At 32.0% G+C, this 26990-nt stretch overlaps 2 protein-coding genes across 2 annotated transcripts in view; one reads left to right on the forward strand and one right to left on the reverse strand.

Moving 5' to 3' along the window:
- Nucleotides 1-11724, reverse strand: part of LOC143225243 (unhealthy ribosome biogenesis protein 2 homolog) — a 69216-nt gene extending 57492 nt beyond the window's left edge. The window contains exons 1-2 of the mRNA XM_076454303.1: nt 11596-11724; nt 4553-4703 (exon numbers count right to left, since the gene is read on the reverse strand). The gene's annotated coding sequence lies outside the window, so the exon portion shown is untranslated. The remainder of the gene's footprint in view (nt 1-4552; nt 4704-11595) is intronic.
- A 71-nt stretch (nt 11725-11795) lies between these two features.
- Nucleotides 11796-23033, forward strand: LOC143225244 (PIH1 domain-containing protein 2-like). Its single transcript, XM_076454304.1, has 4 exons — nt 11796-11991; nt 14754-14883; nt 19469-20097; nt 21468-23033. The coding sequence occupies exons 1-4, from the start codon at nt 11818-11820 to the stop codon at nt 21603-21605; spliced, it is 1071 nt and encodes a 356-aa protein (XP_076310419.1). The 5' UTR covers nt 11796-11817; the 3' UTR covers nt 21606-23033.
- The last annotated feature ends 3957 nt before the right edge of the window (nt 23034-26990 follow it).

Raw genomic sequence — 26990 nt, forward strand, 5'->3', positions numbered from 1 at the left:
CACATTTCTTTGAAAACATGGTTAAAAGTTAAAATAGTTAATATTTACAGATACAATATAGTAACACAATAACCATGTTTAATTTTCTAGGTAATATAAGAAATAACACTCAAAAAGTATGTTCACACAAACTGCAGTATAAATGTTGTATACTTGCATGTATTTATGAAAGTTATTATGCTCCTATACTGAAAAAAAAATCGAGTTAAAACAAAACAATGCCCAAAATTCACATAAAAGATTTCAATAGAAACAAAAGGAACAATAAAAGGCTCATAAAAAGTTAAAAACACATACAAATTGGACAGTGTCACCATTACAAATGAAACTGTCCAATGTCAGGGGGAATGATGACATGAGAGTATAAGATCAGCTATTGTGACTTGGGTATCACAAAGACCACACGCTGGTGGATCAGTCACAGATAAAATAAAATGATGAGTTAAAAAACTGTGGCCAATGGATAGCTGAGTTAGGACAACTTCCTCCTTCTGATTTGTACTGTAACAAGACAGCCAGAGAACAACAAAAGATTTGATCTGGAAAAACTTGTCATGATTTTGCTCATTCCAAGTTGACTGCAAACTGTTGTGAAGCTAAACCTTCCATATATTGGATAGGCATAGCTGTGTTGGCACCAGAGCAGATGAACCTAGCCACAGTGTCTGAGATCTCATTCTCATGAACACTGACATGGTCAGCTATCCAGTTTTTCTGGATAAAAGAGAGAGAAAAATGAGACAGTCATTTTGAATATTGACAAAAACAGGGTGAGAACTAACACTAAGTGATTCTAGGCCCAGTAGAGTGTCAGTGTAAACAGTACAAACAGTGTATTGCATAGTTTCTATGTGATCCAGGACAAGAAGAATGGCATACAACTTGGCAGTGAATGCAGAAATGTATAAAGAAGATCCTGTAAGCAACCACTGAGCCACAACAAACCAATGGCAGATCCCACAGAGTAACCTGATTTCAAACTATCCGTATAAGCTGGAATGGAAGAATGGTTCAAAAGATGTTCATGCCACCCAACTCAGCCAGCTGCACCTTGATACAAATGCCAAAGTGATGAATGCAGACCATCTATTCAACAAGGCTGTAGCCCACTGAGGAAGAAAGATACAACCCTATGTGGGGTGTTCTGGTAAAGATCATAGTTTAATGGCTTGTGGGACTCAAAGTGTACACTCTCTGGAATGAAAAAACCCCAGTGCAGAGCCAAAACCCCAGATGATGAATGGGGTCCAGCAACTTCAAGACCGAGGTCCTGGCAGAACCATATACCAAAGACCAACAGTCCAATTTGTATTGAATGAGGGCACAATAGATCCTGAGCATAGAGCATCAATCCACTCACCAAGAAGAGGAAGAGAGGGCACAGAGGTTGTTCAGTGCCCTCATACACTTGACACTTGTGTATGTGAGTCATACACTTGTGGGACTCAAAGTGTACACTCTCTGGAATGAAAAAAATGAAAAAGCCCCAGTGTAGAGCCAAAACCCCAGATGATGAATGGGGTCCAGCAACTTCAAGACCGAGGTCCTGGCAGAACCATATACCAAAAACCAACAGTCCAATTTGTATTGAATGAGGGCACAATAGATCCTGAGCATAGAGCATCAATCCACTCACCAAGAAGAGGAAGAGAGGGCACAGAGGTTGTTCAGTGCCCTCATACACTTGACACGTAGCTGCTTGATGTGAGGTAGTATGAAAGTCAGCTCACAGTCAAAGGTGAACCCCACAGACTTTGCTTTAGGAATCATGAGAAGAACAACACCACCATGATGGAGCTCAAGATCAGGGTGAATACCTTAATGGCAGTAAAGATGCATGCAAATGGTTTTGCAGAAAGAAACAGTAAAACCATTTGCTGTACTCCAGTTCATAAAACAATTAAGGGCAGACTGAAGCTGCTGCTCAATAAACCTCATGTTTGATGACCATCATAAAATGTGAAAGTCATTGACATACAGCCCATTTGCAACATTTTATAATGTAATTTTTAATCACTATATAATAATTTATAACTGAATAAGTGAACTAGCATCCATCAAAACTCCCAAGGGGAAGATGGATTACCATGGAAAGAAGATGAATGAAGTAAAAATAATGGAACAGGGTAGAGAGTGTAAGGCAAATGTGGAAAACTTAAGTCTAAAAATGGCAATACAAAATGGTAAAGTCTAGTTATAAGAAGTATTAACAAAAGAAGGAGGACAAGGAATGCTCATACCAAAGTAGTGGTGAAAAGAAATAAAGATGAATTAGCATATCTGGATTGAATGTATAACATAAAAAGAAGAAGCAGAGAAAAATTTACTAAGAGAAGGAGCCATGCATACCTTAAAAACCTCATCTGAAAATTATAAATAAGATTTAGGTACATTCAAGACAGCATCAGTATAAGATAAGACAATGGTAGGTAGTGGAAAAAAACCATTATAATTGCTTCCATCAAAAATGAGAAACAGGTGAAGAAGGTATGTCAGGTACAAAAGAAGGCACAAGTGCATCAGCTACTATATCACCCACCATGCAAAAGAGCCATCACATCTCCCAACAAACACAGACAAACCTGATGTCAATGTTGGTATGATATTAACATGAAAAACGTCTTGTTATCTCACACCAGTTAGTGGAAGTTATAAATACTAGCAATGTAGAAACAAAAGGCTAAAAAATCTGCAAGTGCAGAAAATGTTCAAAAACAAAAATTCAAAAATAAGTACTTCTAAAACAGACAATATCTATGCAGATACTTTCATTTAAAAATACCTAATTCTGAAAAGTTTGAGTGAAACAAAAAGTCAAATCAGTAAAAAAAAGTGCCAAGTCAACAAATAATGAGTATTACCTACAGTACAGAGGAAGTCAGTTGTGCTAGGAGAGCATGCCACATTCCTTTTGGTGAAGGCTTGTCACATACTCACTTATATGCTACAATGCAGTTTTACCAATGTATTCACATAATATTATGTGAAAGCCTCAAAGCTAGTTGTGAGGAAAAAGTGTACATACAGAGAACAGCATATATCAAGGAAAGCTATTAGGCAAGTGGAGATAAAACATAGTCTAGGAAAACAGCTGGTTAACCCTATCCACTGCCAACTTTTGTGCTATTATTTTCCAACAAACAGAAGTGTTGACCTTCATATTATAATGCCCAGTGGCTAAAAGGGCAACAATGTTTCTATTCCATGACCCACAGATGGTGAGTTGAGGTCTGTAAACCACTAGCCATTTCAACCATGTTAAATAGATATCTACAAGTGTAAAATAACAAAGATTGAGAATGTGCCTGCAGAGAAACCTGCAGGCAGTTAATATGAACTATAAATTTAAATTAATTAAGCTCAAAAGAAAATGCAAAAAGAAGTATATAATTTTGGAAAATTATAATTCTGCTTGCCAAACATCATAAAAAAATAAATGTATAAAAAATGTTTGCTAAAGCAGTTATAAAAATGACATTAGATCAGTTAGCACTAATATACATTGATCTTCAAATTATCAAGCATGAACCATCATTTCAGAAAAAACCCATTCTGAAGATGAACTTTCTGTGTAACACAAATTACAAAGGAGAAATACTAACGCTACTAAGAACATCTTAATAATACCAGTCAGGAGTAGTGGCTCTCAAACCTTCCAACTACAAAAACAACTGACTGCAAAACAAAGACTGAAAACATACAAAACATGTCATATATACTGAAAGCAGGAAGGTTTTCCACACTAAGGATGATTCTATATGTTTTAAACAAAAATACTGCCAAATTGATTAAATGTAAACCTTTGTATTCTTGTATCACAGCATAAAAAACATGACTATGAGTGCATATTATATCATTAAGTAATTATTCCAAAAACAGATTACTACCTTTAAGGGTTATTATTCATGTCTTTAAAAAAAAAAGTGTATAACTAATTTTTCAGAGCTTACACAAAAAAAAAAAACAAGAACTTATTTAATATTCAAATTACCTTTATTACCAATACTAACTAAAAAACAACAGCTAGAAGGGCATTCAACAGAATGCATATCTTGCCACTAAGTGTTTACCACCATCAGTTCTCAAAAAATATGCATTTGCATGTCCATTATTATCAACAGACATGAACCATTTATAACAAAACAATGAGGAATAACATTCTACATATGTCTATGAAATTTCATCAAAATTCAATCATTTGTTACTGAGTTATATAGTAAAAATGGTGGAAAAAATTGGTCCCCACATTAACAGATAGGAATTTTTGTTCTTGTGACTTTGATTTATCTAAAACTAACCACTCCCAAATTTGGTCATAGTTCAAATGTATTCTAACTTTTGTCCAAATCCATTCAGCCATTCTCAAGAAATGTAGAATAAAAATATCAGATTTTATCCTGTTGACCCCCATACACACACACACACACTAGGTAATTTGTATGTGCACACACATATATGAATCTTGGGGAACATAAGGGCAAAGTTTTTCCAAACTTGAAATGTCCAGTCAACAAAACAAGACAAAAAAGTATATATTCATGGAATTACTTACTTTTGATGTTGGCAACTGATCAAATCAGAAAACCAATTTAAAATAATTTCTTTCTTTCTTGGTATACACAATGCATCATTTACATATAATTCTTTTGCCAGTTGGATTCTCTTTAGAAGAGGGCTGCTGCAATTCAAAGTCTGTATCAGGTCTGAAAATGAAAACAATGTACACTTTTTGTAAATTTGTTTGGATTTTGAATTACACAATAATACTTCTAAATTCTATTAGCAAAACACAAAGTTTGGAAACAGATATTTGTGCAACAGTAAATTTATTTTTGCACAAAAATAAATCTATCGTTCCATGGGAATTCATTCAAAACTTCATATTGTTCAAAAGTAGATACCTCTTAAAAAACAAGTTTTTAATTTGACAATCATGCAGGAATATTTTGGTTATAAAAGACATATTTCAGTCAATGTTGCAGAGTCTATGTACCAGGAATAATGAATGTCAAAATACTTTTTTAAACCAATCACTTAAAGAATTACACAACAGCAAAATATCCTCAGAGACATTTTGAGTGAGTTGATTCATTACTGGTTCCAGCACATACTGCCAATTTAAACATATCCATTTTATCTCCTAATACAGTACAGGTTAATTCATTTTTTTCTTTGTCTTGTCTTTCAGATGCTTAAAATGTATGCAGCTAGTATTACAAAACAATGCCATTTTTTTGCAAAGACTGTGCCTTACATTTTGTATTACTCATGGATGAATAGTTATTCTGATATTTTGCTTTAAATATTCCAGACTGTTGGGATGTGTAACAAATACCAGTGTTTAATGAATCTCCCAAATAAAAGGTGAACTGGTAAAACATCAGAAGAGTGTTTACAATCTCTACATAGTAGGATCACTTCCATACATTTTTTTTCATAGTTAGTAATATCTCAACAAATTGTCATAACAAAATAGTAAAACATCAACATGGCATTCGAATGTTATAATTTTCCTATAGTGAAAATGTATTTCCTATTGGTACTTGTTATTCTCACTCAGTGTTGCCCTCTATATGAAAAACACATTTTTGTATGCCACAAGCCATGAGCTCCAATGTATCCCATGATCATCATGATTTCACTACATTTTGCATTTAAATCATTACGTAAAAGCCGTCCATCCATAGAAGTGTAATACACCCCCCTGACACAATTCCTTCTATTCAGTCCCACTGAGCTATCACTCCAATCACTGCTTTTCACCAGGAAGTAAGGGTGGGAAGTTTGAGAGAAGTTAAGTACTTATATCAGAAATGCATTTGTAGTAAAGGAAAATTATAACTTTTGATATGGTACATTATCTCCTCCAATAGATGTAACTAGAATCCCACACTAAACAAATGAAGGGTCCACTACAAGAGTTAGAAATAAGAATTCTTCAAAGCATTCAATGAACACCTCAGAATTTTAATCCCCATAGTAGAGAATCATGCAGAAATGCAAAAGAAGGAGAGGGTAGAGGAGGTATACATTAAACAGTACTAGGATTGGAAAGTATGGAACAAATCAGTTTTATATCAAGACTTAAATTAAAATTAATCACATAGATATTAATCCTTTGAGGGCAAGTAAAGAAACAGATTAAAAATAAAGCAGCAGGACCAGATAATGATTTGTCCATGATTTTAAAGTAGGTCTGAAATAAGAAATGTAAAGTTCTCTTTCATCTTTAACAAGTCAATAGACATTGGGCAGGTATGTGGGGATTGAAAAGCTGTTAATAATACACCTGCTTTAAAGGAAGTGATAAGAGTTACCCTAAAATTATAGACTAGTTAGTCCTACATCTGTCTGTAAAAAATTCCACAAGGTGTGGTAAAAGAAGCTTTAGAAAATTATTTAGTGAAATATATAGTAAATGAAACCAACAAAGATTCATTAAAAAGAGATTTTGTGTTACCAATTTAACTTTTTTGTTAGAAGGTTATTTGTTACCTGGACAATGGAAATGGTATGCACTTGGTTTTACTAAATTTCCAAAAATATTTTCTAAAGATACCACCAACATATTAATTAAAAACCCACAATGGCAGGTGTGAGGGAAATGCTACTTGGTTAGATTATAAAATGGTTGGATGAAAGAAAGCAGATGCTAATCCTACTAATTATTCTTGCTTATTTTTTAACACAAGGCATTGTCACAATTTCTAGAACTGGTAATAAACACTAAAAGACTTGTTAATTTGTGCTAGTTAAGCAAACATTTTTTCCCCATCTACAGTGGTCAAAAGAATTATGTATAAAAATATGCACAAAAGTCCAAATTCATTATATTAAAATATAATAATTTAAGGAAAAAACTGATTAGTTCTACCAATTATTTGCTTTTTTTATTTTAACACAAGTCAATGTACAGATTTCTAAAACTGGCAAAAGCAGTAAGGCTTCTTGAGTTAAACTGATGAATAAACATTTTTTCAACTCTACATTGGTCAAATTAATTTTGGATAAATATGTACAAAAGTCCAAATCCATTTTTTTAAATGATGTTGTTATTGCCACCAACAAACGTGGCAATAAAAGCTACTAACTTACTATTTCAGCTACCACCTTTTTAACAGTAGGGTCATTCCACGCCAAATCATCCAGGGGCCTGCAGGTGACCCCCACAAATGTCTTGAAAAATTTCACATGTGCTCATCTACCCATATAATAAAAAATTGCCAAAGATTAGATTAATATCTCTAATAGTTTCTGATTTACAGCCCTGTAAAATTTAGTTATTTTTTTATTTTTTGGTGAATTCATATTTGGGCAACTTTGGCTGCTTAAAGCTGCAAAAGTAATGGTGGTAGAAGGCTGAAATTTGCTAAACTGACTGAATTAATCTCACAGAATTCAAAAATGGTCTCAAACTAAGTTTATCTCTCTTAGGATTTGCATAGTGAGGCAGTAAAATCACCTGAAAACCCAAAATTGTAAAAAACATTGATTTATGATTAAGCCATAGCTCTAAGACTTAATATGATACAAAGCTGAATTTTCTTTTCTAATTTCCTATAACATATCACTTGATAAATCAGCAATTGTTGTAATTAAAAGTCTGTTTGATCTCTTGTAAAAAATTTAGCTGCATGCAACTTTTTATGATTTAGCTAAAAATAGCCCTACTTCAGTTTGACCATGTCACCAGTTATTCAGCCTTTTCAGATTTTTACCATATATTATTCTTATATCTCTGAATATGATCTACAAAAAAATCAGGATTGTGTTAAACCTACTTTTTGAGTTATAATTTTTTAAAGTATCCTTTGACCATACGTTTTTTATTTTAAAAAAAATTCAGTTCAGGTGTGTTATTATGTGCAAATATATCCATACAATTTTGAAAAATACCTGTCAGAATTTTATGAATCCCACTGAAATATTCTAACCAGCCTTTCACAATGTTAAATAATGAAGTTGTAAGAAACAAGAAAAAATTAATTCATTTCTGAACAAGTTTACTGGCATAACTAGTTCGATCACATGGCAATGTAAATATATTATGTATGCATTACAGTTATGCAGATATGGCTGAGTTTAAGATTCATTATATAATAAATGCAAAGGTAAATCAGACACTAAAACCACAGTGCTACCACAGGGGATAACTGAGAAAGATTATTGTCACACCAAACTGAAATAATCGTCATAATGAAATGCTTCAAAAACTGCTTTGGTGATAAATTAACCTTAACAACATCAAATAAACATTGCCTTGTTCAGACAGCTTGAATAAATTTTTGAAATTCGAGTTTGATTATATTGAGATCACTTTGACTTAGAACATAGTGGCAAGCACTACTGCCTTGCATGATAGAAACACTTATCAGACAAAGAATATGTTGGAAAGGAATTCAGCTTTCATCTTTCATGACCTTGCATGCCACGAGAACAGTTCGTTTCTTGATTTCTTCATAAATGACACCAACACATCAGAATGTTCATCTGATCTATCTTTTATGTTTCCCACATACCATTCATGATCATATATGCATGCCACATATTTCCCTGGCTGATAATTGTCATTGCTATCATTAGACCCTATTTGAGCTGCTGCAGCATCACTTTCACTGCTACTACCAACAGTTACAACTGTGTACACATCATCATCTGATAGCCTTCTCATATACAATTTGTTGGTAGAGTGGGGAATAAAGCTATGATGTGACCTAATACCTGCCACAGTTTTGCATTTTTCATAGCACTCAAGTAGATCAAACTTTACACAATTCTGCAGGACTGATACCTGTTTGATAAGAAAGAACTGAATGCCCTGAATGTGGTCCTTTGCCCAATGGTACATATCAGAGACACTTAAAATTTGATAATTTATTATTTTTCACAACCTTGATTTTTTTTAAGATAATGTTCAGAAGTGTAAGAATATATGGTAAAGGCTGATTAGAATATTTCAATGGGATTCAAAATTATTTAAATGTAGTATGAATATATTTGCACACAGTAACACACCTGAATTGAAGTTGTTTTTTTTCAAGTAAACAATGTATGATCAGAGGATACTTTAAAAAATTATAACTCAAAAAGTAGGTTGAACACCATCCTGATTTTTTTTGCAGATATATTCAGAGATGTAAGAATATATGATACACATCTGAAAAGGCTAAATAACCGGTGACATAGTCAAACTGTGGCCTGAAGTAGGGCTATTTTTAGCTACATCATAAAACGTTGCATGCAACTAAATTTTTTACAGGAGATCTAACAGACTTTTAATTACAACAATTGCTGATTTATCAACTGATATGTAAAAGGAATTTTTAGAACAAAATTCAGCTTTGTATCATATTAAGTCTTAGAGCCATGGCTTATTAAATAAACCAATTATGTTTACAATTTTGGGTTTTCATGTGAATTTACTGCCTCACTATGAAAATCCTAAAAGAGATAAACTTGGTTCGAGACCATTTTTGATTTCTGTGAGATTAATTCAGTCAGTGTAGAAAATTTTAGCCTTCTACCACCATTACTCTTGCAGCTTTAAGCAGCCAACGTTGCCTGAAAATGAATTTGCCAAAAATAAAAAAAAATTAATTAAATTTTACAGGGCTATAAATCAGAAACTATTACAGATATTGATCTAATATTTGCTAGTTTTTCATAAAATGGGTATACGAGCACATGTGAATTTTTTCAAGGCATTTTGAGAGGTCAACTGGAACATTTTTCAAAATCTGGATGATCTGACATGGAATGACCCAGTATCAAGATCCACTTCATGTTTTAAACTTTATCAAAACAAAAAATCATAAGAAAAAAAGCAAAGTGACATGAGGTTTTTGTCCCATTTAAATCATCTCTCCTGTCTAGATTGCAGGAAAAAAGAAATGTTCAGTTTAATTCAACTTAAAATTACATTGTTAACATAATATGCCCTTCTTCACATTCAACAATATTTGTCACTAATTGTAATTTTGTTTTAGCAGTCAAGTGTGCTTCAAATTTCATACAAGTTATGATACTAAGGTCAGAGTAACAGCAATAAAATTCTTATCCCACAAGTCATCCCATAAGTAATGTCTGAAAATTTAATACAGAAAGTGTATCATCATTTCTGTCTTTGTAGAAGGCTTTAATGATTAAAATATGTAGTAGGGCATGTATGAAAATGTTCAGACAAATAAAAGAAACTAACCTAACTCCACTTTTTCCGATTCATTAATGAGATAAACCCTCATGAAGATGGATGTGTCTGAGAAGCACATTAGGCATACAATGCTTTATGAGTTTAAAAAATGGCAATAGTGCATCAGAAAAGAAACTACACAAAACATTCAAGGTTTTTAAGGTGCAGAGTCACTCAACAGAAGAAAATTTTGAAGGTGGTTTTAGAAGTTCAGATCAGGCGACTATAGCTTAAGTGATGCACCATGTTCAGGTTGTCCTATTGAGTTTAATGATGACTTGCTGCTGGATGCACTTGATGAAGATTGTGCTGTAACAGTCGAAGAAATAGCACAGAAACTTAAATCAACCCATTCAACAGTTCACCACCATCTGCAAAAGCTTGGAAAGGTGTCAAAATTGGAAAATGGGTTCCTCATGAGTTGACAGAAGCCAACCTTAGAGCAAGAGTGGAGATTTGCACTTTTCTGCACTCTCATGAATGTAACTCACCTTTCTTGAACAGGTTGGTAACTGGAGATGAAAAATGGATATATTTTAAAAATTTTAAGTGCTACAGACAATGGCTTAATGCATGTAAACTGGCTAAAGCATAGCCCAAAATGGACCTCCACCCTAGGAAAGTCTTGTTACATGTTTGGTGGGATATTGTTGGTGTGATCCACTTGGAGTTGCTGCCACTCAATGTAACAATTACATCAGACTTCTATTGTCAACAGTTAGAGTGCCTGAATGTTGCACTGAAAGAAAAGAGTCCTGCTTTGATCAGTCATAAAGGTGTTGTGTTGCACCAGGATAATGCATGGCCCCATACAGCAAGGATCACACCTGCAAAGATTGAAGAGCTAGACTGGGAAACATACTTCCACATCCCCTTATTCTCCAGACCTTGTCCCATCTGATTATCATCTATTCCAAAGTTTACAGAACTATCTTGCTTGAAAAGAGCTTGGAACACGATATCAAAACTACCCTCTCTACATTCTTTACCTCCAAACCCCAATAATTGTATAGCAGAAGGTTGTGATTAGTTTGCAATAAATAATTAATAGTAATTAAACATACATTATTGATTAAATAACATTAAAAGCGTTTGAAATCCTTTCTCTTTTCCTGAGCCTAAGATCGGACATTACTTAAGGGATGAGCTGAAACTGACGCTAACTGTTAATACTATATTCTCGACTGTATGGTTATACTGATAGTACAGAACTAGTTTCTATAATTACGAATACTTTAAATTACGTCTAAAATTAATAACAACTTATATGATTATTTTACAAATATCGAAGTAATTAGAAAATATTGGGATAAAGTATGAAAACTGTTAATAATTATAAGTAACATAAAATTTTAAACACGTCCAAAGTTCGAAAAATTAAATACATAAAGCATGATCAATCTCACCTATGGAAAGCGCCATGTTTAGATTAAGGAAAACGTGATAAAAAAAACGAAAGAACAGAACATTTTATGTTTGTCAGATTAGTATATTTTTCTAAAATTTCTTTAAAGTAGTATATTATAAGTTTATATAATATAAAATTGTACATCAAGGATAAACATGTTGATTTTTTTATATTTTTATTTTTCATGCCTATTTTGTTTTATACGTAAGATGAACCAAATATGGAGCAGAAAAATGCGTCTGGGGTTACTATGGCACAGGAAATTTGGATGATGCTGGATAATTTAGTAGAAAATGACCCTTTATTATATCGAAAATTCATTGAACAGCAACTTAAGTTGACAACATTGCATATGAAACCACCGAAATTGGTTGTGACGTTTAAAGTGGAACTGGTTTGTTTTTTTCAATATTCATTACTTAGCCTATATTTGTGTGCAGTACTCCTAGTGAGCCTTAACATACTTAACTACTGCAAGTATAACTTGTAAATATAAGCAGTAAATTAAAGTATAAATTTAACAGTGTAAGCTGTAACGTTGTTTCTTTTTAATTTCATCCATGTATTCCAACCACTAATAAATGATTAGGCTGTTTTAGTACTGTATTATAACCAATCCATAGTATGCACGTTACTAAAATTCAAAACAAAATTGACATTATCTTAGTTCGTTATAGGGATCGCACAGGATTTTTCTAAACATGCTAATCGAACATCAGGACAAATGTAACCTTAAAAAGCAAACTTATTCTTGAAATAATAATTTTTATTTTATAAATGTTCTTCACACTGTTGGTTACCACAGTAGTGTCCAAAGCTTTAAATAATTGTGTCTTTTTCTGAAAGACCATAGAGACAGGTTCAGTTACTTTATAACACACCTGAAAAATAAATTATATACTGTGTTTTTACAATACAATCTGTGATGATGCCACCTTAGAAATCACCATTACACACTCTTTAATGGTTAGACTCACAATCACTGAAGTCTAGAATCTATCTCTGTCTAACTAACCTTGCCTTTCTAACTTTAACTACACTTTGTATGTGTATTTATAACCTGATAGAGGCACAGAATATTCCACACACACTATCAGATATTACGATGCAATAATACATAATTAAATTGATGAGAAAAACTTAGAAGGCTTTAGTAACATGACACAGTAATATAGTAACTACCAATATCATAACTACTGGATTACCCAATGTTAGATTTCTGAAAACTTGTGTAAACAAATTTAAACTATAGGTTATAAATATAACTACTCTAACACTCTTGCTACTTAAGCCATGTACACCATAACACTTGCACTAATGTGAAATGAAAATTGTCAAAAATAATAATAGTCCAAAAGATATTCATTATTTTGTGAATTAAGGCAATGGCTGCTATGTATTTCAAGTTTATCCCAGATGAGCCTTTAATTTATTACATAATGTATTATAATTAAGATTTAGGAGTTAAATACCATGTTTTATGCTTGTAAGATGTGTTTTTTCTTTAAAAATACCTTGAAAAATCCACATGCATCTTCCATGATGAAAGTGATGGGTGAATACAAGAGATTAGCTTAGGGTCTACGTGAAATCGCCTCTCCTACAGATCATAATCTCATAATTTATCAATTACAAATATTTTCAATAGCATTAAACATTGAATTTCACTAATGCTGTTGATATATGATGAAGAATATGATGTCTTTTACTAAATATACTCAGAGTGTTAAAAAAATCAAGGCTGCATGGAGATGTAGGTTGCTGAATCAAAATATTTTTTTCTTAGAAATGTCTTTCCAAAATTAGGGTGCATCTTCCATGATGTAGCTTTGTGAAATACTGTAAATGTCAGTATGTATCCAATTTATGATACTTGCCAACAAGATTCATGCACTCAGTTTTCTTTTTCTATACAAATATATTTTGATAAACAAACAGTAACACAATTTATGATAATGGTTGTTGCAAATAATGATATATGTACAAAAATTTTATGTGCAAACAATAATGAATCTTCTATCTCTGGTCTGGAACTTCCTCAATATCATATTTGAGGTTTCACAATGAGTAAATTAATTTGGAGTTGATGTAGATGCAATTCACTTAACAGGAATCTAGCTAACTCTGTATTCTATGTTCTTCACTATCCCCTGCTGAAGTTATATAATGCTTTTGTACAGGTGCTAAAGCTAGATGTGAACTCACTGAATGTAAATGATTTATAATGTTTGAAATCTGTATTTGTAGTTCTCAATTGATAAGCATTATAACAATCACAGTTATAGCTTCCGAGGTTAACAGCATACCAATAATACGTAATTCAGTATAAATAAACATCAGTATTAAAATAGCTATGTGATAGTAAATCCATTACAACTGGTACTGATTTTACTGTTTTAATAAATTAACACCAACTTTTTATAACCTGCAAAATAAAATTTTAATGTGAAATCATTTCAGTACTCCTGCAGTGCAGCATTTTCCAAACTTTTTGTTATTCATACCTCCATTAAATAAATGGCTCTGTCTGTGACCATGCTAGTTTTTGTGAATAATCTTCATTTGAACTCTTTTGGGGTGTTTGTGCAAATAACAAAAACCATACACTATAATATTGATAGTAGCAATTCTAAATTAGATACAAGATCAAGGAAAACAAGACATTTGTACAATTCACATATTCATCTTTTATTCACAACCATAGTTGTACCATTAAAAGCATCATCATGGTCATGAATAAATGATGTATTTGTGAAACATACAATTGTCTTGTTTCTCCTGAATTCTCTCATAGAGTTTCACCAAGTATGAATAATATTAAATCACACATATAAAAATCCACAAGTTCATGCAACTTGAGAAAGTGAAAAAAGGAAACAATTACAGTTATAACTCACTCAAACTGCTTTAAAACTGAATCACTTTACATGATCTCAGATTATAATATTTCTTTCGGTCATCATAGATATAAGGATGTTAAACAGTCTTCAGAATATTAAACAGCAATACTTATGAAAAATATTCAAAAATCTTGGATGAAAAAAAATGTTTGTTTTGATTTGGGGAAAATTTGGATACCTTTTATCAGTTTGTGCACTATTTACCTGTAATGTACCATGAAAGATAATTTATAATAAATATGCATTATATATGCAGCTTAATGACAGAAGAAAAACTATCTTCATAAACATATTCGAATGGATTCGAATTCCCAGTCCAAAGGAAGAAAAAAGCCCTATTCCAATGTTAGGAACAGGTCCTATGCCATTGTTGAAGAAAGTAAAAGGTATTAAAAAACTTATTAAGAAATTATATACACTTATATATTTATGTATGACTTTTGACTTAATTTTTATGCTGTATTTTATGTTTTCTCTGAGGTATTAAATATAGCATGAACTGAAGATAGCTTGAAGAATAAACTGTCAACTTGTTGCACCAACAAATATGTTTATATTTGTGTCTTGATAATATTCTCTTTTGTAAGCTATAGGAACAGCATCAAACCTAAAACTTACATTCCATGTTACAATAAGCTTTTGAGTACAGTGCAATGAGGGTTGATTAATTAATAACTAGTCTGATGTGGTACCCAAACATTTTGAGAAAATTGTATATGTTACAAAATTCCTGATATATGTCATGAAGTGGTTTAAGGAAAATATATCTACATTACAACTGTTGTTCTGTGGAAAGAAAGAAACAAGAAAATACAGACTCTTAGGTCAACAACTGAACAAGCATTCCACTTATTCACTTGTTCTAAAATAATTACCTGTGTATATTGTCTGAGACTATTTGCACACACCTGTACACAATAAGAACAAAATAATTTAGAATGAGAAGTCATAGCTGTGAAAAAGTAAACTTTGAGAAAGAACTGTAAAAGGAAATGGAAACTAAAAATATGCTGTGAACAATATGAAGTCTGTTATATGAATAATTGTAAGTTCAATGAGTTGTCAACAGGATTTACAATAAGTATGTGTTGATTATACTGTTGAATACATGCAAATACTTGTATAGTGTGCAAAGTATTTGAAATTGTGGTTGACAAAAAAAAACTGCATAAATCATACACAAAATGTTAATAACTTGATTCATTCACCATGGAACTCAGAATCTTTATGACTGCTACTACTATGATATTGAACTAAACATAAAAGAAAATAACATAATAATAATATGAATGTGGTTAAGGAGACATGCTGTTTCTCATTGCATCAAAATCTGTAAAATATTATGCATTGTTTTGATTTCTAGTTCATACGAGGTGTGATCAAAAAGTTCTTAGACTTCACCTTTATTCTGAAGGATAATGTACATACATCAGTATTATATGCTATTCCCTTCAAAGTAATCTCACCCAGCTGATACAATGTTCCTACCATTTTCGGAAGCAATGTTGGAAGTCTTCAACTGTTATGCAACTAAGTTCTGCTTTCACATTATTATGGATGGTTGGAATGTCATAAAATCTTTTGCCTTTCAACTTAATTTTGATTTTTGGGAAGAGAATAAAATCACTCAGGTGAATATGGAGGGTGTGGTATCACAGGAATATTTTTTTCTGCCAAAAGTCTTGAAGAGACATAGCAGTGTGTGAAGGTGCATTGTCATGGTGAAGAAATCAGTGACCCTTCTCCCACACCTTGCAGTGGCTTTTTTCTAACTTTCTCCCTCAAGCAAATTAAGACCTTTTTATAAAATGCCTGGTTAACTATCTCACTATGAGGTATGAATTCATGATGAATAATACCACAAACATCAAAAAACAGTCAACGTTGTCTTCACATTTGATCAAGACTGTTCTGCTTTTTTCAGACGTGGTGATGATGGAGACTTCCACTGGGATGACTGAAGTTTTGTTTGATCATCTGTTAACAGCCTTGGAACAAATTTTGCAGACTCTCGATGCATGCAGAGTTTTACAGTTAAAATCACCTGACACAATCCAAAGGAAATGCCTCTTTCATCAGCAACTTCACAAATAGTTAGTTGCCAACTGCATCATATTTTTTCTTTCACCATAGTGACCATTTCATCAGTGGACTATGTCGACAGTTGTCCAGAACGTGGATCATCTGATTCCTGTCCATGTTGGAAGCATTTTATCCACTGATAAACTATAGCCTCACTTAAGCAGTCATCATCACAGACAGTTCTTTCAACATTTTGAGGACTTCTGTTCCTCCTTTACCATTTTTCACACAAAATTTGATGCAAACACATTGCTATTTTTTTCTGTCCATTTTTATTACAACAGGGGCAAGAGATACATCTGACTTTGAACATGCTTTTCACAACCCAGGTTTAAGGTCTAGAGCAATGGCTTGTTCGTGGGGTAGATCACTATTCATACTTTATACATACCTCAGTGAAGCTCACTGCCTCTGTACTGGCACCTGTAACAGGAGAAATCTTTGAACATTTTGATCAGACCTTGTATACATTTTTTAGTGACTTCCTTTTCAATGTATTCTGCTTAAAAGAACATCTTGATGTGCAAGCCTCTTTGGAGATTCTTTGGAATAGCAATGTTTACAATGCTTGTCATGTATTAATATTTATATATCCAGAATAGTCACTGAAATATGTTAGTTGTACATTATTGATATATATGTATTATACAGTGTCTGAAGAGTTGACACATAAAGAATGGTATCAGGTGTGTCATTTTCTTTGGAGATACTAATGAGAATTTCAAAACAGTATTATGTGTATAATATACATATATATTTCATATAAAAACAACTGTTACAGATAGTTGAAGTTACACAATTTTTACATGACAAATCTCATACTTTTCACTATTTGTTTTTACTGTACTTCTTTTCATCTTGTACAGTGAGTGATGTTTAGTTTTGATGTTAAGTTGAAATAGTGTGTTACAATCAGAAGTTAATACTGATGTATCCACCAGTAGAGGAATGGGAAGGGGCTTATTGTGGTTTTATTGGCAGTAATTCATTACTTTCTTGGAATGCAAACAGGTAGAACTGTAGGTGGAAACTCAACTTTATGATTTTTCTCTTTGGACTGTGAACTAAGTCCACCAGGTGAGATGCATGTAAAGTTATTTCAGAAACTGTTGGTTTTTATGTGATACATTCATTGTGCTCATTTATACAACAACATCTGTTTTAAGTTCTGTTTTCTTTTCCCTTCACATACTAATGTTTACTGCACTAGCCTGTTATGTGATCATCATTTCCTATAACCCTCTTCCTCCATAAGCACAAGCATTGGAACAAAGGCTCATTCTTTCCTCAGTATTGTTTTTTTTTTCCATCTTGTTTCTTTACTTAGTCATTAACAGCACTTTTGCACGTGTTAATTTTAATTTTTTCATTATTTGTAGTGTTGTCTTTCTTTAAATTTGTTGAGTATGAGAAAGAAAAGTACTATAGAGACACATGTCCAATTGTCTATAATAAGGTGTCTTTGACACACCAAGCAAATTTTTATTTCAAACTAAAATGTTGCTTTCATAGATCATCTGATTTAGAAATTTACATTTTTATGTTTGTGATTTCTCTCAATGTTTTGAAACTTTCAACAGGAGTCACTAGATACTGTAATGGTGACTGGATGCCATGTAAAGGTCAATTACGTTACAGCCTTTATGGTCAAGCTGTTTGGTTCCATTCTGATCCGACATCTAGGATTCCTGACCTCTTGTTTCTTCAACTGTACACAGCTTCCAACTTCAAGTTGGATATGGCTTCATATATTTTTCATTTGGTTAGGTGAACTTTGCCTGGGGTTTACATTCATGAGGGCTACTGTTCCACTACTCTTAAGATGTTTGGCTTCTAATTGCCATATCCAATGTGGCTTTTAGTTTGTGACCTTCACTTTCCTTCAGAGTTATCTCATTTTGGATGACTTGTTCTGCTCTCCAATTCATTCTTGACTCTCATCCCATATCTCATTCATTTGGGGTCTTTCTCAATTATTATGCAGAGTAGAATTGGCTTATTTGGAGTAAGTTCTCTTTCCAAGTGTCTTGAAACCTAACATATGAATTGCATGTAATTTCTATACAGTAAACAAATGTGTAAGGAAACAGGCAACTATTAAGAATATGGGTTTAAGTACATTGCAGCATGTTAAACTTCATAAGCAAAAGGGAAAAAGAGCAGAAGTGAAACAAATGCTGATGGAAATAAAGATTAAATATGCAACACTCTAAATTCATTTCCAAAATAAATTACCTAAATAACTAACATGTGACTTTTTTGTAGCTATGGTAAAGAAACCAACTTTCACAAAAGAAGATAAGTGTGATGATATTTTATATAAATGTTACAAAACATGAAAAGGTAAATACAAATTATTATTTTGTTTTACCATTGTCATGCACAAAAATTAGATGTTTTATATTTTGGAAAGTATGATTGAACTTAATTAATTATGTCATATTTTTTATTTTGAACATGAACCATTTTCTTTACATAGAGCATTACATCTTGTTTTCATCCTGATCTTTGCTTTATCAATGTCCAGTTGTGGGATATTGTTCTAAATGATATGTATTACTCTTAAAACGTCAGTCCAGCCTTTGGGATGTCTTTCGGCCATTTCAGTTTTTACATAAAGCCTTCGGATTCTTCCATATAGCTTCTACTAAAACATAGAGGCTTCCAGTTTTTGTTATCACATCAGTATTAAATTGTTCATTATTCTTCATATTTAGGTTAATTTTCAGGAATTATCTTCACAGGTATAGATTAATACAGTGTATGTAGCTTTAAAAAAAAAAAAAACTGATGATATTTTGACTCCATAAAGGTTCATAGTTATTTGTAATTTTAAAATTGGAATGAATAAAATAATGATACAACTATAATTTTAATTATAACTTTCAGAAAGGGACAATCAAGATGTTTTGGTCATAGCAGTAGCACTGCATCCTGATAATTTATTTAAAATAAAAGTTGAAGAAAAGAAGCAGAAAGATGTAATGCAGGCAATCAGAGACTTTCTGGCTACTCATAATTTGTGTATATCACATCATTATACTGTAGTCACACCTGCTGGGGATATAGCTACACAACAAGAGGAGCTCTTCAAACAACTTAATCAACTTATGCAAGACCACAACTCTAAGAAAGAGAGAAACAATGACAAAATAACTGTATTTAATACTTTTTCTTCTCTTCAAATTCATGACGAAAAAGAACCTTTGATGACACCTATAAAAACAGTTATAAAAAAGAAGTTAAACAATAAAGACCAAAAACCAATGAATGAAAAAATAGCAAGAAATCAAGAAGGAGATATAACTAAGGGAAATATAGAAGTTGTATCTGAGGATTATGGAGTTGAAAAAATGCAAAAGGAGAATGGAGGAGGTGAATGTAAAGAGAAGAGACAAGTTTGTAGTCCAGAATATAAAATCACAAGGCAGCTGGTAAACAACCAAATGTATGTTGTGATTTGTGTGCATTTACCTGAAGTTTATAGTTCTCAGAAGAGCATTTTAAGCATATGTCAGGTGAGATTCATTTTCTAAGTTCATCCTGTTAATTTGTTGGCATATGCTTTGTAAGTGAAATTTGATGTACAAAATGTCAATTTTTAGTGTTTTCGGTTTTCAGGGTGTGAAGCAAAGTGATGTATTCTTATGGCTTTATTCTAATAGCCTTAGTTGTTAACTATACTCATAATCTACAGTTTTTATCTTACCTTTCATTACTTTCAGTCTAATAAGTGGACAGAATTCCTAGTGTTGCTCAAATTGAACAATTCTTTTGAAGGAATGCTCTGACCTTGACATTACCTGTAATGAGATTATATGGAACAACTAAAAGCATCTGTTATTTATTAAGTTTTCTTCACAAACCTATGCTTTATATATTTATTGAGAGATCTTAGAAATTATCAGAAAAAATACACTTGGTTTTGAAATTTACTTCATAATGTTGTCAAACTTAATATTTGTTGAAGGGAAGAAGAAATTCAAATTAGCAACTAAGGAAGAATGGTATAATTTATAACTATTTTTAGATATAATAATGTAATGACAACTATGTAGCAAAACATGCTCTTTAATTTGGAACATTATGTGCAAAAAAGGTTTGCATTTGAAACACTTGAGGACAGTTTATTTTCATGGGCACTGCTGTAAAACTGGCTAGTCTCTCACCACCACCAAGTTCTGTCATTTGGTCACCTAACATTGCACACAATACAGCTATACTTTTTTTTAAGGCAAAACTACAAAACTCAGACAAATAAGTATTGTATTGTAATAGTTAACTTAATTCACTGTTCTGAAAAATCAGTAATAATGATATGTTTATGAGTGCTAAAAATTAAGTAAAAATTTAATAATATTATGTCACATGTTCTACCAAACCACTGAAATATACAGCCTGGTTGAACATTACATCCTGTTTAACTGTGCAATGTTAGCAACATGTAGGAGGTTATTTTGACATAACCTGTTGTTTTACTACTTCTATTTGGCAATGGTTTTCCCTGCTTGAAATGGAAAAAAAGTCTCTCACTGAGAAATCCCTCACTAGTCTCCATTCTTAGTAGGTGTTATGCTCCATGTGTTTTCCCTTTCTGTCATTATTTTGAGAAGGGAGCTCATTTGTTAAATTTTTTTTACCTACACTTGTTTTTTCACCATCTTATCACTATGGGAAGTTTACATCATACATATTGCACTTGTTGATAATGGACTGTTTAAAACCATACTTTAATTCTTACATTGTCATCCCACAAGTTATTTGACTGATACTTAAATATGTATTAAACAGTTTAATTTTATTTGTTGTTCACATCAGTTTTTGCTCAGTCTTTAAAGAACCTTCAAAGTTTAAATAATTCTGAGGTATTATTTCTTTTTTTCATTAGGGAAATTTGACACTGTTGGTTAATAGTCCACATGATTACATCTTTAATTTACATGTTGGTGATGTAACAGAAGAGAAGATACAAGCCAAGTTTTTAAAAAAAATTTCTGTACTTGTAATAAAATACCCAGAACATTAATTATGATTAATGTGATTCAGGAAGTGTTATATTATTCATTGAATGTGTTATTAACTTCTAGTCATGAGGATCCAATATTGTCATATACATGTTAATGGTTTTATTTCTTACTAATTTCATACAAATCTTATCTCTAACTTACTAGTTCCATAATCCTGTTAGTTCCTATTTTATATTTTACCACTTTTTAAAATTAGTTTGTTTTATACACTTTTAATAAATGATTTATTAAATGTTTTAGTTCAATTTTCTTTTCCTATGCACTACGTTCATTCAAGTGAATAAAAAAGCACAAGTTAAAGAAGTAAGATAAATGAGCTTATTTGTTTTTCAACTCATTCTAGACTAATTTAGTTAACACATACACTATTATCAACATCAGGAACTGTTGTCTGTATATTAGTGCTTTTATGATAATATAAATATAGGTTTCTAGAATTGTCAGTAAAAAAATACTAGTAAGAACCACCTTTAAACTTTAATTTGTTTAGTATAATTTGTAAATGAAGAACAATCATGTCAAAAGCAAAATCTATTCAATAACTTTAAATTAGGGTCAAGTTTATAAAACATTTTTTCCATTAAGTTAACATTATACATCAAATTCAGTGCAAATAAAAGTAATTTTGTAATTTTAACACTTATTCAGGCTAATATTCTTGTAGATAGTAAAGAGTTAAAAATTTCTCTTCTAGGAAAAAGATATAAATGACATAATTATGTTACTTCCTTAGATGTAAATGTTTTCCTGGTGTTATTTTCATACCTGTGCAAATCATATTCAAATATATATATATACATCCCATTATTTATAAAATATTATTTTTCTTTTGTTCATGTTAATCCTGTAAGTTTTCATGTATTGTTTCCTGTTTAGTAACCATGATGAAGAAATTGAAAAAAAATATGGGGATCTGAGAATTATATTTATTTTGAAATATAATTCTCATTGGCACTTTAATTCCAGTTGACAAAAAACATTATCTGCTCTTCTTCTTAAAATATCTGCATCTAAGTTGTAAACTAGAGATTTTAATAAATTAAAACAATAAAAGTTTAGCTAAAATATTACTTTTAACTAAGTAGTGTTATCAACAAGAACAGTATTATTTTTTAAATATGATACTGAGCAAGCAACTTTGTGATCATTATTCAGTTGCAGCTTAAACTATAGATTCATTTTCATAGAAACCTTACATAATAAAAAAAGGATAAGAAGACTGTTTAATTGTATTTAAACTTGCAAAATTTGGTTAATAACCTTTTTGTATTAAAATATATTATCTGTTTGAAATTTCTGAGAAATAAGTTGTAGTCATAACTCTACATTACTTCAGAATAGAAAAGCTGAAAACTACATCTTAAATTTAGAAATAATCACATGTAAGTAATTTGAATAAATATAAACAATTAAATGTGTTACCAAAATTTCTGAGTTTTAAAGTTTCTCTACTTCAGTTTTATCAATTTAGATAATTGTTAAATTTTAAAAAAAATATTTTCTCAAATCTTTATCTTATCAGTCAGCAAAGGCATTTGATTTACTAAGGCAACAAAATATGAATACAGAAAAAAAATGACATTCTTCTATAATATAAAAAAAATAATTAAATTAACTAACATAAGAAGTTGCAAAGTTAAAGACTAGTGTATGGAACAATCTGATGCTGTAATATTTAATTATTCTAATAATTCAGTTACTGAAATTGAAAAGAAAATTTTAGTCTTTGTTATAAAACTTTAAATAGTTTTTGTAGCATTTTTCCAAACAACCTATTTTGTCAGATCTTGAGTCTTTTAATAATAAAAGAACTCAAGTAAATAGAGTAGCTTTTACTTCTTTAATAACGGAGATTAATAATATAATATATAGCCTTATGTAAAGAGGAATATTAGGATTGAAAAATCTTAGTACAAGAAAACATTTTGACTCAAATGATTTTGATATGCTTAATCAAGATCCTACTAGCATAAAAGAAATTGCAAAAATATTTGCTGAAATTAAATGAGAAAATTCTCAATAGCCTTGTCACTTAAAATTGTTTTAGGCAGGATTAAAGTAAATTAATCTAGAATACTTTTTTTTTCCCTATTTTTATTAATGATATTTTTCTATGCCAGCATTACCAGTCATGGGGTGCACATATACCAATTTCTTTTTATTACTCATCAGGTTCTCTATCATTGTACTCTCAAATTGAAATTCTTTTGGGAAGAATTAGAAAAAAATTAATTTATGAGACTTTGAGCATAGTCAAATATGTCAGTCAAAAGGGTTTGTCCTCCTGAATCCAAAACTGTAATTAGATCTAAAATTAGTCAAGAGATGATGGAGCTATGAGCTACTGTACTGCAACAAAGAATTATGTTATTCTTCACTAACTCAGGTGCAATACTTGGAAATCAGATTACATGGAAATACATAAGAAATTATACCTATTAAGATCAATAGTTTCAGACATCAGAAGCTATAATTATGTATTATGGCAAAGGCTGTGATGAAAGGTGGATTTTCACATCACTGAACTGAGTTTCAAACCTTAAATGGAACTAAATTACATAATTTACTAATGGTATCACCATGACTACTAATTTAAATCTGATTGGAAACAATTTAATTTGGCATATATAAATAAATAAATAATTTGCATGTACTTTGAAAATTATATTACACAGAGTATTAATGATATTTTTATATTTAAAAAATACAGTTATTTGATGCTGTATGCAATACTTATAGCAAGAGAATTCTGTTATAGCCAATAAAAGAAGTGTACCTGATTTGAATAAAATATCTTTATTTAAGTCATCATTCCAAGCAAGTCAACAATCAGTGTTTTTAACACAAAATTATTAATCAAGCAAACTGCTTAATAAACACAGACATACATATACAACAAAAACTTTCAAAAGAAAATGTTGTTATCAGTCATATTTTTATTTATAAACAATATTTTGATTAATTAACTTCTGCCTTGAGGAGAGGTGTGTTTACAGCTACACTAGTACTTTGTTTTTAACACTAAAATTATTAGTTTTGGTCTTAGTATGCATTGTTTTATCAGCTGGATATCCTTGCTGTTAATATTTCATGCTGAATCAAGAGTACATCTTATTTGAAGTATAGTGACAATGTTCTTTGCACTGCAAAACTACTTTCCCAAATGATTATGTTGTTGCTCTGTAAACAGATGTTCTTGTGTGTGTGTGATATTACATGGTTCACACCCAGTATCAATGACAATGTTCATTCTTTGAAATTTTTGGCCCCAGTTATTCTCTTTAGTGCAGGGGTGCACAAAGTCAGACCCACAGGCCAAATCCAGCCCGTGATGAGTTGTCGAGTGGCCCGCGATGTCCAACAAAGTCAAACATAGAGAGTTCGCGCCTGCAGGAAGATTAAGCACTATAGTAGAATATGCATTAGATTAGATACTGGATGGTTCCATATTTGTGTTGAGCAATAAAGAAAATTTAATAAGCAAATCTCTTTAATGCATAGGCATTTAATCATCAGCACAATGATGTAATATTTCCGTAATTACGAAATCTCGTGCTTACAATTGTTCTTCGAGATTTACTTACGAGCCCTATTTTGATATTATTTCATAACAAAAATTGCAGCTAATCGTAAAAGAAAAGTTGACGACGAAAACTGGCAGTTTCATGATAATTGGACTGCGCAATACTGTTTTGTTCAACAACAGAAGAACGTGATTTATCTGCTGTGTCATTCAACAGTAGCAGTGGCGAAGGTATGCAACATAAAGCATCATTATGAGTCGAAGCACAAAGATTTCCACAATGTTGTCGGTCATGAACGAACAGCTCGAATTGAATCTCTGTGGCGGTCTCTGAATCACCAGCAGAACATTTTCTCAAAGCAGTCAGCAGATTTAGGTGCAGCATGTTAGGTAAGTTACAATATTTCATCGATGATAGCAAAATCTGGCCGACCGTTGACTGACGGTGATTTTGTCAAGCAATGTATGATTACTGCATCGGAAAAGTTGTGTCCGGAAGCAGTTCGCAAGCTACAAATGGTGGCTTTGAATCGTATGACAGTTAAATGAAGAATTTCACATCTGTCAGCAGACGTGACAAGGCAGCTTACAAATAAAGCAGCCAACTTTGTCTACTTCTCTTTGGCAGCAGATGAGTCGACTGACATCAGTTCAACAGCACAGCTACTAGTTTTTGTTCATGATGTGTCATCATCATTTGATATTACAGAGGAACTAATCGGCATGGGTTCCATGAAGGGTCAGACAACTGGGTCTGCTCTATTCGTGGAGACAGTACGACTGTGTAGTAGTGTTTCATTGGATTTCACGAAACTGGTGTGACAACTGATGGAGCACCAGCCATGACCGGAGAAAGTAGCGGGCTGGTAGCACTGTTGATGAAGTATCGAGGAAAGCAGAACAGACAGTTGGTGAAGTTGTACTGTATTATTTACCAACAGAACCTGTGCAGTAGAGAACTTGGTTTTCAGGTACTGATGGCATTAGTGACGAAAACCATTAATTTCATCAAATCACGAGGGCCCAATCACCGTCAGTTTCGAAGTCTTCTTGAAAAGATTGATTCAGACTATGGTGACCTTGTGTATCACTATGAAATACGCTGGCTGAGTCGAGGGAAGATGCCCAGAAGATTCTGGGAGTTGATTGATAAGGATAATGTGCAAACTCTTTGATGTAATTGTTATTTGTGTGTTCTTAAATGTGATGTCCATCTTGTGTGAAACAATGTGGGACGATTTTAAGCTTCACTTTTTTGTGGCCCCCAACTGTTACGAGAAGTCTGTTTGTGGCCCCTGACTCAAAAAGTTTGTGCACCACTGCTTCAGTGCTAAAAATTCAGACTACAAGCTGTTGGAGTTTGTTTCACCAGTTCAAGTATGCATTTCATAAAAGCAGAATTAACTTTCATACCTTGTTTGAGAACAGGCTGACAGCAGTTGCAAATATCACTGACAGTTTTCGTATAATTCCTAAGAAGCTGAAACTGCAGGTTGGTAAATATTGCGTCTTGTAGCTTCAAATGTTCTGTGCAACCCTTTATTGCTTCTACCATTTAACTAACTTTTCTCAGAGCATTTGAAAGATTGAATTTATATGATATGCTGGTTACAGTCAACTTGCAGAAAGAATGTTATCTAGATTTTCACCCCCAATTCAAGAAGGTGCAATGCATTCTTATACCTTCTGTTTGCTAGAACCATGTCGTTTGTTGTGTCCAGATGAAAAAATGTTTTAATCATCATTTTGGAATATGTGATAAGTAATTGCTGAATCATTATTTCATCCATCAACAAAGGACTAATATAATGTACCATCAGTGGATATTACCATCACTGGTTTAATAAATGGCTGCTACTTG

This window comes from Tachypleus tridentatus, chromosome 9 (assembly GCF_004210375.1).
Source record: "Tachypleus tridentatus isolate NWPU-2018 chromosome 9, ASM421037v1, whole genome shotgun sequence".
Lineage (NCBI taxonomy): Eukaryota > Metazoa > Arthropoda > Merostomata > Xiphosura > Limulidae > Tachypleus > Tachypleus tridentatus.

Bases quoted from the DNA above. Each gene is read 5' to 3' on its own strand.
- LOC143225244 (XM_076454304.1), top strand. From the start codon at position 11,818: ATGGAGCAGAAAAATGCGTCTGGGGTTACTATGGCACAGGAAATTTGG. The intron at 11,992-14,753 runs GTTTGTTTTTTT...TTATATATGCAG, and splicing joins TGACGTTTAAAGTGGAACTG to CTTAATGACAGAAGAAAAAC. The intron at 14,884-19,468 runs GTATTAAAAAAC...TATAACTTTCAG, and splicing joins ATTGTTGAAGAAAGTAAAAG to AAAGGGACAATCAAGATGTT.